The sequence below is a fragment of the Sesamum indicum genome, linkage group LG11 (assembly GCF_000512975.1).
Source record: "Sesamum indicum cultivar Zhongzhi No. 13 linkage group LG11, S_indicum_v1.0, whole genome shotgun sequence".
NCBI lineage: Eukaryota > Viridiplantae > Streptophyta > Magnoliopsida > Lamiales > Pedaliaceae > Sesamum > Sesamum indicum.
Window position 1 is genome coordinate 7,091,491 of NC_026155.1, and position 16,011 is coordinate 7,107,501.

General features: G+C 34.3%; 1 protein-coding gene across 2 annotated transcripts; it reads left to right on the plus strand.

Annotated features, from left to right (window-relative positions):
• Positions 782-8,445, plus strand: LOC105173481 (SURP and G-patch domain-containing protein 1-like protein). Of its 2 annotated transcripts, XM_011095232.2 has the most exons (9): positions 784-952; positions 1,991-2,432; positions 3,111-3,237; positions 4,875-4,981; positions 5,953-6,096; positions 6,814-6,948; positions 7,071-7,250; positions 7,908-8,086; positions 8,250-8,445. In XM_011095232.2, exons 2-9 carry the CDS (start codon positions 2,030-2,032, stop codon positions 8,274-8,276), a joined length of 1,302 nt encoding a protein of 433 aa, XP_011093534.1. In that variant the 5' UTR covers positions 784-952; positions 1,991-2,029; the 3' UTR covers positions 8,277-8,445. The 2 variants fall into 2 exon arrangements, with proteins under 2 accessions (XP_011093535.1, XP_011093534.1); XM_011095233.2 differs by lacking the exons at positions 3,111-3,237; positions 4,875-4,981 and having other exon boundaries at positions 782-952.

Sequence of the window (16,011 nt, forward strand, 5' to 3'; positions counted from 1 at the left end):
GTCTGATTAAATAAAATAGTTTGTTTAAAAAGGTCGACAGAGCTCAATTGAATAAAATGAAACCAATTGAATGGTTTATTATGGGTTGTTCCCACTTAATTAATAGTATGAATAGATATAAAACAGTTGCCCCCTTCGGACTTTTTATTTGGAGAAAAAAAGTTGATAAACATACTTATACTACTAAAATTATAGATCACTTATAGAAAATACGTATAAATTACTTGACAACACGACTCCCATGCTGCCATATGGAGTTGGACTCAATGATATGACCCAAGTCATCCATCTCTGTCAATTGAACCAACAAGCATTAAGCAGTTAAATACAAAATTTTGATACTTTATGATATATATATATGTAATGTATAATACATATATAAAAAATGTATGTGGATTTCATTTATACTTAAATATAATGCATAAAATAATATTACTATAAAAATAATAATTTAAAACTAGTTTTAGGTTTTAATATATAAATAAGTTACATATATTTTGAAAATTTTAATTTGAAATAGATTAAATAAAAAATTTATAAAAAAAATATTTTAATAATGTATTTTTTCTTATTTTAAAATTAAGATAGTATTATTTTAAAAAAATATTTTTTAGTTACTTTAATTTTTTTTTAATCGAGTCTAAGGAATTCAATCAATCAGATCTAAATGGGTCGTAAGTCGTAACCCAATTTAAAAACAATCTGTACGGGTCGGATCTTGAGCTTGACAACCCAGCCCGTTTCCAATCATAGTAATTTTCGTTAAAATTTATGATAAGCGAAGTCCAATGTAGACTCGTCTTTCTCCATTCCTCAAAACATTTTCTTCACGAAAGAACGCTTGCCCTAATTTGTGCGACTGACTTTTCTCCAAATATACTCGATTAGGGTTCCGATTTTTCTCGTTCATCAATCGCACTGCAATTAATCGATTCAGTGCACCTTTAATCAGGTAAGCAAAGGCTTGCCGATGCTAATGGATTTGTTTTGTTTTCCAAATTCAGGGTTTAGATTGTATTCTTTTGGGTACATTGTTTTTGTCGTGTTGGTAATACTGTTCGCGGATTGAATCTCTTGGGGTTTTTAAATGAATCAATCTTAGTTGATCTAATTTTTTTTTCATGCATTAGATTGAAACGATCAATTAAGTTGAGGGGGTTTGATAAACTTATCTTTTGGCTTGGTGTATGATTGGATGGAGTGTTGATACGATTAGTGATTTTAAGGGGTTTAAACCTAGAATTTATATTTCTAGTAAAGTTTTCTTGGTGGATCTCTGTTGTTGAAACGCATATGTTCTAAGAAGTGTACCGACGGCATGCATGCTTGGTTGAATGTCAATCCATTGGATTGAATCTATGTTTCTGTGGAGACTCTTTCCTCCCTTTACTTTTAGGATAGCTAAGATTCTTTTAATTCTTCTCAACTGCATTCTTCTATTTATCTATTTTCTTGTTTATTACACATATAGGGAAGAGTCATTGGGGAATATTATTTGTACATGGCTGTTTCTTTAGATTTGCAAATGGTTATTTTATTTGGTTGAAAAATTGGCTTTTATGGAATATATTATGCCCACAAGAACGGATTCGTCTTCATTAAATTAAGAAAGAAGGCATCTTCATTACGAAGGTTTGAGGTGGCGTCTTGAGGAGTAGTATTGGTTTTTATTTCCTTCACTTCTCATTTGTCTTTTTCCTGTTATTTAGAAGATTGCATTTAAAACAACTATGTATAAACATCTGCAGTTACAGGTCACTGGAAAGTTGTCAGATAGGTACTTAAAAAAGCTGTTTCCTTGATGCAGTTTTTATGTTTTTTATTTCCTACTTCCATTGCTCACTGGCAGAGTTATACATATGTATATTTGACACCTAGGATTTTATTGTAATTCAGGATAAGAACTATTTTTTATCTTAATACTTGAGAATGCTGCTTATTTGGAGTCAGTTGTGTGGCTAACTATCTTGTGACCTTGCACGTTATGCAGTGGCTGATTGTAAGCAGGGAACACACCTGGTTTTAGGCTATGGATAAAGCAAAAGATCCTGGCTTATTTGTTAATGATGGATCATTCATGGAGAGGTTCAAACAGCTTCAACAGGAGAAAGAGAAGAAGGTTGAACTGTTGGAGAAACCTAGGTCAGGCCCAAGTTCGTTTGTAAGTTCGAGCCCGAAGACTGTCATTAGTAAAACAACGATCAACTTTAGGCCAAATGGCTCCCAGAAAACAGTACAAGCTCCTTCAAATGGAAAATTTGCATTCAGCTTGAAACAAAAGTCAAAACTTGTCGCACCCCCTATTAAGTTTGGTGAAGATGAGGATGAAGATGAAGGAGATGCTGGAAATTCTCCAGGTCGTGAGTCAGTAAAGCGGCCAAAGTTGGCCCAGCTTGATGCCTCTGATCAGTCATCCAGACTAGCTGATGTTGGTAATAACTTCTTTTGCTAATCTATTCTTATATGCTCACCGGGAGTGAAATTAACTGGATCACATATATATATATATATACATTGTTTATCTTCCGCTGGGAAGAATTTTCAGGATCATGCTTATAATAAGCTTGGAGCATTTGACTTTGACATACCTGAGGCTATGGCCTCATCAATTCTGTCATTTGAGACACATTGTGCATTCATCCTGCACTCATCATGCACCGTTTAGCTTTTAGTGTATTGCCTGGAGTCACTTCTCTTAGTTATGTAACTTATCTTTGTTCCTTTTCTTTAATCCCTGTATTTTTCCGACACTGCTGGTCTAAGCACTGATAACTTAGATTGGAGGTCCCTGTAAGCCTAACTTGCCTGAGCCAATTAGTTAGATCATTGTTTGCTAGGTTGTTTTGCCAAAATTTCTAGTGATGCAATACACATGGCTTCTGTGGCACTGTCTTGGGGGTTCTTTTCTCTGATTGGCAGATAAATAGGTCATAACATTCTTCATTTACTTTTACCCAATTAATGCAACTTCTACTTAACCACCTATCGAAGTTGGTCAAAAGAGATGTTCACTGAAAGATTTGAATATGTGGCAGGCCTGCTACAAGAGTAATTAACACTCACTTCTTCATGGTGTCCGTAATTTAATCAGTTCTTTAAGTGACATGCAGCACCGCCTTCCCCAAGTGATCCTACAGTGAGGAATGTTGCTGACAAATTAGCAAGTTTTGTGGCCAAGAATGGGAGGCAGTTTGAGCATGTAACAAGACAGAAAAATCCTGGTGATACCCCCTTCAAGTATGTAGACTTCACTTTTTATGTCTCTTTATTTATGTAGAAGTCATTTAGTTCTTCTTACCTTTATTGTGCATCTCTCGGTCATCATGCTTCTCAGAATTATATTTCTGTAGGCAGAAGCAGATACTATATTTTGCCCCCAGTATATTCATTCATACTACCATCTTCTTGTTACCTTGAATTATTTTTTCTAGGAACCAGTACGCCTTGTAGAGTAAAGAGCATAATCCTTTTTCCTTTTTATTAATTTTGGGTTTCCAGCATGTTCAACATGATGTCAGCAATAATGCATAGTGTTGTTTAATATCTGCTGTTTCTAGAGAGAGGTAAATATGCTTGTTTGGTAGATAGACCCCCTTAAAATGGAATCCAATTATGCCATTTGAAGAACTTTGTTCCAAAGTCATGTGTATGCGATAATTGTTAATACTTTATCCAAAAGAAAAAGCATCATAGAGACTTCTCTTCCTCTAACATGAGACCATAGACATGATGATATTGTCATCTCTTCCTCTAACATGAGACCATAGACATGATAATATTGTCAAAATGATGAATTTCTAGATTACCAGCATATCTAGTACTCGATTCAGTAAATAACTGGTTTTAAACTTCAACTATGCAAGCCAGATACATCAAATATAAACCAAGATATGTACTTCAGAACAGCTTAGATTTTTCTTTTTGGTATGATTAGGAATAACTATGTCTTAAGCATGATTACCATCCATTTGTGTCATGTTATTTAATTAAAGACACATGGATCTTTATTTTTGTGGTAGTTGTTATGCAAATGTCCAACTTCTGGAGTCCTTATGTTGGAAGTTTTCCTTGTGTTGGTGAACTACCTGTTCTGAAACCTTTTTGTGCCTCATATGAGTATTAAGGCAATAGACATGCCAGGATAAACTGTAGAATGAGATCTGGCCCCTGTCACCTTGGGAAGGTAACTTGCTGTCCGTTCTTCACAATTTAGTGCCCCTTCTAGGCTTCTATCCGATTGAGTCAATGTTGTCACAAAAAGATTTTATAGGTCTCTGATTTTTCCTTTCTCTGTTTACGGTTTCTCACTTGTTTCAAGGTTTTCAGAATGATAATGGCGTGTACACCAGCTGTTAACAAACTTTTTCTTTCTCTCATTTTGCTAATATTGTATTTTGTTCTCTTTTTATTTTTTTTTACTTAGGACTGTTATTTCCCATAAATTTTCTTCTTCTAGCCCATCTTTCAGCTTCTTCTTTTTCTCTTTCGTTGATTGCAAGCTCTAAATTTTAGTGGCAGATTCTTTGGTCCTTTTCAACTTCATCCTTTTCCTTCTTCATGGTTATTTTTATGCACGGTAATGCTTTGAGATTATTGTTTAATTATGGGACCACTATACAATGTGATGATCAAGTGATTTAACACAAACATTGTGGTTTCAAGTATGTAAGTATTTTGTATTACTTCTGGATCACCTCCAGAAAATGGAGCTGCCTATGCAATAGCCTTCTTTTGTGATTTTTGTTTATTTCTGGGTACGACAACTTATATGCTAAGGAATAATGCGTGCTATATGTTCTTAAAGTTTCAACGAACTGTCTGTAACTCTCCTTGATTTTATCGTCCATGGTTTGAATCAATTTCATTTTCTGCAGGTTTTTATTTGATGAAAGTTGTTCAGATTACAAGTATTATGAATATCGACTTAATGAAGAACAGAAGGCTTTGTCCCAAACCAGGGATTCCCAAGTGTCACAAAGTGGTCAGTGTATTGATTCAGAAGTTCTTTAGAAACATTGAAGTTCTTTGAGCAGAGAAGTATCCAGGGAATATGACCAATTCCATATTGTGTAGATAATTATGAATTTGTTATGCATAGTTTTTGGGAAGCCATTTGCAGTATCTTGCATTGCACTGATATTCTCCTTGTTGAGCAGTTTGTATCATGCAATTCTGCAATCAAAATTACCTCAGCCCCTAGTGTCACCTACTTATATGGTATTAGTTATGTGAAATGTGGGTACTGTTGCACAGCGCTCTGCTGTATCGAGGACCATGTCGAGATTAAAAACTAAGTGACTTGTCAGAGGAAGTAAAGTGAAGACCAATTGCATCCCTCTTTTATTTCTCTGATTATAGTGGTCAATAATGCTTTCTTTCAGAAGAAATTGGATTGATTATATACAAAAATCAGATAGCACAAAATTTGGCTGAGTAAAATCTTGCCCTACACCTTCACCTCTGCTCCATTCCTGGCTACAGCTGCATTTTGCAAGTTATATTGTTGGCATGACTAACTCAATTTAAAAATATTGGACTTAGAAAACCAGGAGTTCTCTTTGTTGATTAACATGATTAGCGAATATTGTTTTGTATCTAATCACTTTTATCCTGATTGGTCATTTGTCATGTTTTACGACAGGACCATGCCGCATGTGTTACAGAAATAACACATGCGAGTTATATTGTTGGCATGACTAACTCAATTTAAAAATATTGGACATAGAAAACCAGGAGTTCTCTTTGTTGATTAACATGATTAGTGGATATTGTTTTGTATCTAATCACTTTTATCCTGATTGGTCATTTGTCATGTTTTACGAAGGGACCATGTCGCATGTGTTACAGAAATAACAACTAAATTAGCATGAAATGAGTTTTTGCATTCATCACCATTCTTTTCTGATTGGTTGTTTAATTAATATGGACCTGTTGAATCTGCTGGTGGTTTAGGCATTACAACTCCTAATTCAGCAGCTGGTTATCAGAGACCCCACCATCAGCAATTGAAATATCAAACTCCTGCCTCAGCTCTATACGAGGCCACAGAGAACATAGGATCTTCCCATGCATCATCACAAACGACAGGAAGACATGGTACTTCTCGCAAACCCCTCTCCCCCAACCCCAACTGGGTGTATTTTTACGCATTCATTGCATCAATAGGGAGAGATTATTAACAATGCTGAAATCCTCATCGTCCTCCTCCCCACCCCCTTTCCTGTGATCAAGTTATGGTCTTTTGTTCTATTTTTATGAATGCATTGAATCAAGAGGGAAAGATGGTTACAGTAGCAAGCCCTCCTTCAGTTTAGGGATTTTTTGGAGATAGGATTATAGGGCAACTAGAAAGTTTTTGGACCTTTTCCCCTTTAAAAAAAAACTGTAATTACCTGGAAACAAACATGCTGTTTATAACTGTCCAACATGTTGGGCCTTCAGGTGGTGGACTCATCCAGGCTCCTGTGTGTGGTTCATATGTATAATTCATTGAGGAATTCCCTAGGGTCAAAGTTGTGTTTGTATCCTAGTATGAGGAGTACTGAAAATGTAGTTATAGTATATTTTTTCCATTCTTTAGCTATGACTGGTATTCGGGCTAAAGGATTTAATACTTCTTTTTGTGCATATATGTGATCGATTTTCACTCCCCCGGCATTCGTTTTTCATTTTTCGGTAATGTACATGGCGTACTTTGTTATGCCTACTGGGATAGAACAAGTCCCTGAATGTTTTTGTCCTTTTTATGCCTACCGGGCTAGGACGAGTCTGTTTTTGTCTTTGACTCATCCTAGTTGTGCCAACTGGTTATAGGTGAATCAAGTGCCACAACTGGTTCAGACCCTATAGCTATGATGGAATATTACATGAAGAAGGCTGCAGAAGAAGAGAAGCTGAGGCCGCCTAAACCCTCAAAAGATGAGATGCCCCCGCCAGCTTCCCTCCAAGGTTGATACAGATTTTAATGATTATATTCAATTTTTCCTATTCAATTGTTATGCTTGACATCATCTAGAATATCACTGTTTCTCATATTTATACGGGTGATTTTTGCATAATACTTTACACAGCTCCTATGAAGAAAGGGCATCATATGGGAGATTATATTCCTCCTGAAGAGCTTGAGAAGTTCTTGGCTACCTGTAATGACGTGTCTGCACAGAAAGTTGCGCAGGAGGCTGCAGATAAAGCTAAAATTCAGGCTGATAATGTCGGTCACAGACTTTTATCTAAGATGGGGTGGAAGGAAGGTAAAGGGAGCTGGTTACATTAAGCATCACATAACTGCAATCTTCCTTTAGTGCTAGTATTTTCTTGGACTTTTTGTTTCTCTTTTTACCTTTTGCTGACTGTTCTTTAAGATATCCTTTTGTGGAGGATCTCTCTAGACTCCCTTTTGAACAATACCTTACAGTAGTCAATTAGCTTATCTATGCTAGTGCTGGTAGGTGAAGATCCATTACTAAATGTGTATTAAAATTGTCCAAAAATGAAGGTACTTTGGTATGACGCATGTTTTGCCCACAGGATATGACGACATTAGTGGTTTAACTATATCGATGATGCTTTTATCAAGGAGCGATTGTTCTTCAAGTTTGGTTATGTTCAACAGGATGATTATTATCAAAGGTGATATCATTTCTGTCAAAGTTGCAGAGATGGCAATTTGCTTTGGTTGAAAAACATGATCATAAATACTAAATAAGAATTTACATTTGAGAGGTGTTAGCTGCCTGCCCTTCCTGGAAACAGTACTTGCAAACATCTCCTTGCACCCTTTAACTGCATGCTAGTGGGTGATTGTGGTCACCGCAGGTGGATTCAGTATTGGATTGCATTGCATATGAATAGATTGAACAATTAGTGAATGAATTCTTGTTTCATTAACTGGACTGTAAAAATTGCAGGTGAGGGCCTAGGGAGCTCAAGAAGTGGAATTGCAACCCCTATTATGGCAGGAGATGTTAAAAAGGATAACTTGGGAGTCGGCGCACACGCTCCAGGCGAGGTTACTGCTGAAGATGACATCTATGAACAGTATAAGAAGCGGATGATGCTCGGTTATCGACACAGGCCAAATCCTTTGGTATGGTTTTCATACTTCTCATCTAGTTATCAACGTCTGGCATGCAGTTAATTTTGTTATCAATATTTTCCCTGATTGTACGTACCTTTAAGCCGCGACATACTTATCTCCAGCTGAATTATTAACCCCCCCGCCCTCTCTCTGAATATATAAATCTTTGCAGAACAATCCAAGAAAAGCATATTACTGATGACTTTTCAAGAAGTTGCTGGAGAATAATCAGACTTCCTTGTAGTTGAAGCTGCTTGCTTTTTGGTACCTCTTATTAAGATGGCAAGTGTAGTTATGTTCTCCAACTATTGAAACTGATGAATTCAATTCAACTTTGTGTCAATTAAATGGTTTTTTATTTATTTCCATTTTGAGTATTCGGCTAAATTTTCCTCTTCACAAATTAATGGTACTTATTTAGATCGGTCTCCGAGGTGCTGCTTTCTGTTCTTTAAAACTTAACCTTTGCTTCGTTTTATACAACACAGGTTAAAGATCAAGTGAATAGAGTATGCAAACACCAACCCTAGGAAAGGCATAATTTAGGTTGCCCTACATGAAAATGCGCATATTCTTGTTATTTCTGGAGATAAAGAGAGCAAAGGGTTGAACTCGAAACAGATTCTCACCAATAATAGACGTAGAAAGAATAGAGTAGAAAGATGTTGATGCCTATATCAATTCCCCATCCACTGCAGTATCATATCAGCTGACTAATTTCTCAAAATATATTCGGAAAAGATACACCAACTATTACATCATAGAGAAGGTTGTGGACTTTCTTTATTATTATTAGAATTAATTATAATTGAATTTTCTCTGGAAATGCGAAATTACACTTCCATCGAAAAAATATTAAAATTATACTTGCATTCTCTTAAAAAATTCACTGCTTACATCTGATTTTTTTTCGTTAGTGTTTGGACAAAAATATACATATATTTTTAATAAATTAAAAAAATACATGGAAATATCTAGTGAGGAGCAAAATTAAAATGTTTTATAATTTTTTTTGTTAATGTCTGTATTTCTTATTCAAATTCTAACAGAAGGAGGTCAAGTGTAAATGGAGAATTTTCGAAAGGATTGTAAATGTAATTGCAAAATGAGTTTTGGAGAAAGTGTAATTTCGCATATTTAAAGGGATTCTACGTATAATTGACCCTATGAAAAAAGGGATCAGATGTAAGTAAAATTTTTTTAGAGGGAGCGTAAGTATAATTTTAAAATATTTTTTAGAGAAAAATGTAATTTATATTTTTAGACAAATTCTACGTATAATGAATTCCCAGTTGTTGTTAAAGATTAGGATGGATTATACTGTTGCGCAATGTATCTTTCGTTTGGAACATGTCTGTCTTGGTAATTATTACTTCATAAATGCACTGAATCAGAGACTGTTTATGGTATAATACATACACATAATTTTATGTTTTCAATCAAATTTGAACTTATAAAATTCGAGTAAAAAATTAGACACAATCAATATGATCATCATTGTGTAGTACAATGTTGTCGCTTACACACTAATATACGTTGCATTTTAAATAAATGTGCATAATTATCTTTAAATTTAAAATTAATTATTATTTTTAAAAAATAGAAAAAAATATTGAAAAAGAGAATATGAAAAGAAAAAGAGATGCATAAGTCGATAAGAGAGGAAGCTGGAAATTGAAATGAAGATTAATTAAATAATTTAGAAATTTTAAAAAAAATGACTGACAAAAAGATTGAAAATATCAAAAGGATGTTTTTCGAGTAAGGTAAATTACAACAATTTTTTTTAATTTTAGCACAATTATGAATGCCCTTTTGACTTTAACAGCTGTATATCAACTAGCTCAATCCATTAGCTTTTTACCAATTTTTTGTGGTGAACTGATCAAAATTCCCTTATATCTATACATTTAATTTTACTTATTTTCAGAATCTTTTAATCTAATTATTCACTAATTGAACTAATTTCTTTTTTCCCAAAAAAGGTATTCATATTCTACTAAATATTAGGATAGCTTGTTGTAATTTATCCATTCAATTTCATGATAGTATAGATGAAATCAATTATCTACAAAACAACTACCTCTATCTTTTTTGTCTTTTTGGAGGTAGAAACAAAAATCAAAATAATTCCTACTTATTGATCTTGTCAAGGTATTTTTTTCATTGGTGAAGTATGAACTCTCTTTAATACCAAACTAGAATCACATCTTTTATATACCTCCTCAGTTTTTCAGTGAGGAGGTTGGACTCTAGAAAGAAGGCTATGTATTTTATTGGAAAGTTTGTAGCATATCGAGGATTGTATCTCGTTTAAATATAGATAAAATATTTTTTTTTAATCTTGCCATCATATTTATACATTTTTACGTAACATCAATTGTGATCGTTTGTGGGAACACACAGTCCCGCTGCTGAGAATGCAAACACGATCAGAGCAAGAGATTTTGGGCCGAATGAAGAATCCGGACCAGAAGGAAAGTCTAGCACAACCTTCGCAATCGCCTTTTTGATCGCACCTTCATGGCCAACAACTTGTTTTTGCAGCTCTTTCAGATCTTTCTCCAATTGTTGGCAATGGCTAGTGGCCTCCTTCTTTGCCTCATTTAATTTGGCATTCTTAACACCCAGACATTCCACCCTTTCATCTAACTTTTGCTTTTGAGCCTCACTCTGGGGGATGGGAGGGGTCTCCTTGGATCGGGAAAATAATTCCTCACATATGGAGGCCATCTGCGAACGAAGAAAATATCAAGAAGCATTCCAAAGAGAGAAAAATAATCAAATCAAGAAAACATACCTTAACCAAGTATGAGGAGACTATCCTCTCAGGCTCTTCTCAAGACATGGGGGCTAGGAGGTGCCTATCCCCAGAGGTCAGTGTCCCCCTCATAATTTCGGCCACCAAAGGGGAGCTCTTTCCTCTCTCCTGCTCTAAAAATTAGCTAGTATGCAAGTAGCCCAAGGAAGCATTAAAAGGCCTGAGGAGGGCACCCATCTCATCCTTGAAAGAAGGAGGGGGGAGGTCCAAAAGAAAGTCTTGTGGAGCTAATTGGGAGAGTACCCAAGGAACTCATTCTAGCTTTTTTGGAAGAACCTCCAAGCACAACCCTTGGAGAAGGAGAGACATGACGTTTCCCTTTAGACTTACTAGATGCAAGGGTCTCCTTAGGAGATTCGGAAGGAGCGGTCCCCCCAACACAACCCCCAGAAGCGTGATCACGCATTATCTTACTGAACATAATGTCCACTGTCAAGAAAAAGAATAAAATGCAGTCATGATCTTGATAAGATAAAGCAATCAAGAATAAGGAGAAATATAAAATACCCAGGGAGTCCTCTAAAGGTTCCATCCAAGGACTTAAGCCAAAAGTGCCCTAGAGCCTTTCATCAAATTATAGATCGACAGACATAGGGGCCCTCGTTCAAAGTGTTCAAGAAGACAAACAAGGCAACTATCCTTGCTCCGATGTTTATAGAGAGAGGGGCATCCCATATCCAATAACTTGGGAAAGTCCATGGATGAGGGGGCAGGTAGGAAGAATACCCCACACCGAGGCATAAAATGGGAAAAAAAAAATAAAAATAACCCTTTCAGCCCGTTTCAATTGAAAACACTGGGCAATAATGTTAGTAGCAATAGGGGACCCATGGAAGCGAAAAATCATATAAAAGCTAGTGAAGACCCTAAAGGAGTTTGAGACCAATTGGTTCAAGGACACTTGAAAAAGACAAGCAACATCAGCATAGAAAGAAGAAATGGGAAAGCGTAAATCTGACAGTAATTGAGCAAAAAAGAAATAGAAATAATTTGGAGAAGAGGAATGGAATCGACTAGTAGGGAATGGAGTATAAATAAAAGATGAGGGAATATGAAAGTCATTGATCAACCAATCCCAATCTATTAGCGATTGGGGCTCCTCCCTCTCTTCTTCCTTAGGAGAAGACCCTTCCCCTTCATTCCCCCTACCTCCTCTTCATCAGTTTCCTCATCTATCAACGATAAGCAGCCGTTCGGCTACTTGGAAACCCACACGAGCCAGGGCCCATTCTTTTCGAAGTGGCATCTGAAGGGGACAACCCGAGAAAGAATAAAAAAGCCTAGGATCTCCCCTATTAACCCGACAATCCAAGAAAGAATAAAAAAGCCTAGGGTCTCCCCTATCAACCCGACAACCCATGAAGGGGACAACAATCCAAGAGACCTGCAGATCTGGCCCAAGAATGTGGCCCAACAAGAGATAATCGGCATAAGTCTCATGTCAAGTCATCCCCATGTCGCGTACACTTGATCGCCAAGTGTGCCTCTTAACCAACATGGAGAGCACGAGGCAAGGAAGGTTCCCCTAAAGCCCTGGACTCCTTGGTCAGAATGATTCCTTGTTGATTAGGAGTACTCATCGGTGAAGAATCCCCCTCAACGTGGAGGATAGACTTCCATCAACAAGATTAGACAGAGGATTATCAGTGTTAATTTATCTCATTCTGTTAGTTCATGTGCGTTATATAGATTATGGCGTATCCCTTGGCCTGTCGAGGGAGAAACCACCAGTTGAACACTGTTGTACTGTACGATCTTATTTTATTAATAAAACTTACATTTACCTAAAAAAAAGATCAACATGGAATAAAAGCAGGTTATGAATTATCCTAATAGCCTTTAACTACTCTTTTCAAAAATAGAGGGAACGTGCAGAATTCCACCGAAGGACCCCCTATAAATATAGGTTTGGTCCCCAGGCATGGGACACTTCTAGACTCTGAAATATTGTTGTTAATTCTTACTTTGCACTCAAATTGCACTCTTAACATGAATTCTCTTACGGATTTGATAATCATATCTCGATTTCTTACTGCGATTTACTTTTCGCAATTATTTTCTCTTAATATCCAATACTAACTTGAACATCGGAGTGCTAAAGTGTTGTTTTGCAGGTTCCGTTTCTCAAATCTTTTTACTTATTGGCCCGAGTCCATCACCAAAGTCCAATATCACATGTCTACTGTATGTTGAAATCACACTCTTTTGATTTTATATATATTACACTTATCCCCTTGTAGGTATAAATATATTACTAGGCATTGTTGTCAATAGATTATAGGAAATATTTGATGAGGGATCAAATTACAAGTTTGCTTAAATTTTTTGTCGATATCGTTATTTTTTATTGAAATCCTAACAAAAGGGGTAAAATGGTAGGTAAAGAAGTTTAGGAGGGAGTGCAATTATAGTTTTTGAAAGGAGCATAAATGTAAATTAACAAATTAAAAAAAAAAGTGACTTTACTTTTTATATGAGAAATAAAGAGAATAAGCACATATCTTAACTGAAGTATGAGTACAAGGAGAATCCAAATAAGGTACCAAAAAGATAAAGAAGAAAATAATCTCATGTTGCTGTCCAATCAAATTTTTATGCCCTTTTTCATGAAATATAAAATCAATTATTTATTATGTGAGAATTTATGCTTTTTGATTGTTTTATACTGATTTTCAAGTAATTTTTAGAGCAGATTAAATCGACAACCTTTAAGATTAAGCATTATTACTTTCTGTTATTTACAAAATTGTAAACACATTCCTTCATGATGTGTCGATGTAATTTACCACAGTAATTTTACTATAAAATTTTGTCACTGAATGTATATCTGTGACCAACTACAATATCAAGGACTGAACTTGTAATTTTACAAAGATATTGGAGTATTTGTACAATAAGATCTAATCTTATTGGGGTGTCAGACATAATTTATTCATATTTTTTATTTTGTTTAAAAGTTAATTACACTTAGATCCCCTTTAAAAATGTTAAATTACACTTTCTTCCTAAAAAAGTTTTGAAATTACACTTACACCACTTTCAAAAAATCACGATTTACACCTAACCCCCTTCTGTTAGGGTTTGAACGAAAAATGACGATGTAAGAAAAAGAATTCACATAAATTTAATTTTGCCCCTCATTGAACATTTTCATATACATTTGTGTTTTTATAAATGGATATATGTAATATATATATATATATATGGAGTGAGGTTAACGTCATTATATATATTTTTCTTTATAAGTACAAAATTATTATATGAAAAGATTAAATGAGTGGTAAAATTAAAAATTTATGCATTTTATTTTTGGCTAACATCAGCATTTTTCATCCAAATCTTAACAAAAGTGGGTTAAGTGTAAACAATGAATTTTTGAAGGGGTGTAAGTATAATTTCAAAACTTTTTTGAAAAAGTATAATTTCACATTTTTAAAGAGAATCTACGTATAATTAACCTTTTTTCTCTAACAGTGTACTTGTAATTTACCAAAAGGTAAAGAATATTGTGTATTTAGAATTAACCTCAAAGGTGTCAATATGATTACCTTGTTTATTATATGATTCGATGTCGTTAAAATTCAGAGTAGTCAAATTAGCATAAGCGATAATTACCTTATTTGTGATTTGAGAAATTACATCTAGTACCATAATGTTTATTTGCATGTAACAAATAAATCTTTCTACTAGTCAAAATTAACTAAATTTAGTGACATTAGCAAAATAAATAAATAAAAATTTATATTTATTCTCGATCGACTTATTACTAACTTATTACAAGTCAAACAAATCTATTTCTAACCAAACTACCTCTGTAAAGGTAAAGACATGCATCCTTACATACATTAGCGTGTGAAGAAGTACAAGGGTAGTTTGATCATAAAAAGATTTGTTCGACCTGTAATGACTCAATAATAACTCAATCGAGGATAAATATGAATTTTCATTAAATATCAACATATTTTATAGATTTTGACTAACAGATTGATTTTTTTGTAAGACAAAAGCAAATGTCATATTATTAGATGTAATTTTTCAAAACTACAAAAATTTACGTATAATTACACTAAATTTCATAAAACTGTATAATTATCTCTTAACATAATAATCAAAAAAAGGGTAGCCAAATTAATAATCAACAACATCAATTAGACATTCAATCTTAAAACAGTAATATTATTAGGTAGAAGAACCATTCTCCAAATCCATGACACAAATATTCCAATATTCTATTCCCTCATATCTTACAAAGGAACAATAGTTCAACTTTTCTTTTTTCTTTTTTTTTTTTGTGGCTACCCTGAAATGATCTCTCATTTTCTATTTTGTCTAAGATTCTTGGTCAACCATGCAGCTTTATTCTCTCTCATTTTTTTTATTTTCTTTTATTTGCTGAATATATTTATTGACTTATTTGATAAGCAAAAAATAATATTAATTTTTTTATAGTAGAAAAACACAATTTTAGTAAGCATATATTTTTTAAAAAAATATACATATATAAAGTTAAATTAAATTCATTGTAGTCAGGAAACTTAACGTAACCACGATGAAATGTTTCTTCTGCCAAGAAATTCCGCATAATGTTGCTCAATTTTATGACTGTAACCCCATCAACATACTAAAAAATTAAGCTAGTTTTTACTGAACAAACGTTTACGAACCAAGCATCGCCAAATTATAATAATTCATTAGAACCGTACTGAAGTTGAACATCGTAACATCACCAACGTAGTAAAATTACAGCAATTTCTAGTATTTGTAAGCCAGACATTGCCAAATTACAATAATTCCTCATGACATTGCTCAATTTGATCATTATAATCCCATCAAAATACTAAAATTTAAGTTATTTTCTACTGAATCAAGTGTTTGGGTACCAAACATCGCCAAATTATAATAATTTGTTAATAGTGCTCAATTTGAACATCGTAACCTCACCAACATACTAAAATTAAGCCAATTATTACTATGTCAAGAATTCATAAGCCAAGCACGGCCAATTATAATAATTACTCTAAACACTGCTCAATTTGATTATTGTAATCCCATCAGCATACTAAAATTTAAGCCAGATTTTACTGAATCAAGTATTTATGAGCCAATTACTAAC

Bases quoted from the DNA above. Each gene is read 5' to 3' on its own strand.
- LOC105173481 (XM_011095232.2), top strand. From the start codon at position 2,030: ATGGATAAAGCAAAAGATCCTGGCTTATTTGTTAATGATGGATCATTC. The intron at 3,238-4,874 runs GTATGTAGACTT...CATTTTCTGCAG, and splicing joins CCTGGTGATACCCCCTTCAA to GTTTTTATTTGATGAAAGTT. The intron at 4,982-5,952 runs GTCAGTGTATTG...CTGGTGGTTTAG, and splicing joins TTCCCAAGTGTCACAAAGTG to GCATTACAACTCCTAATTCA.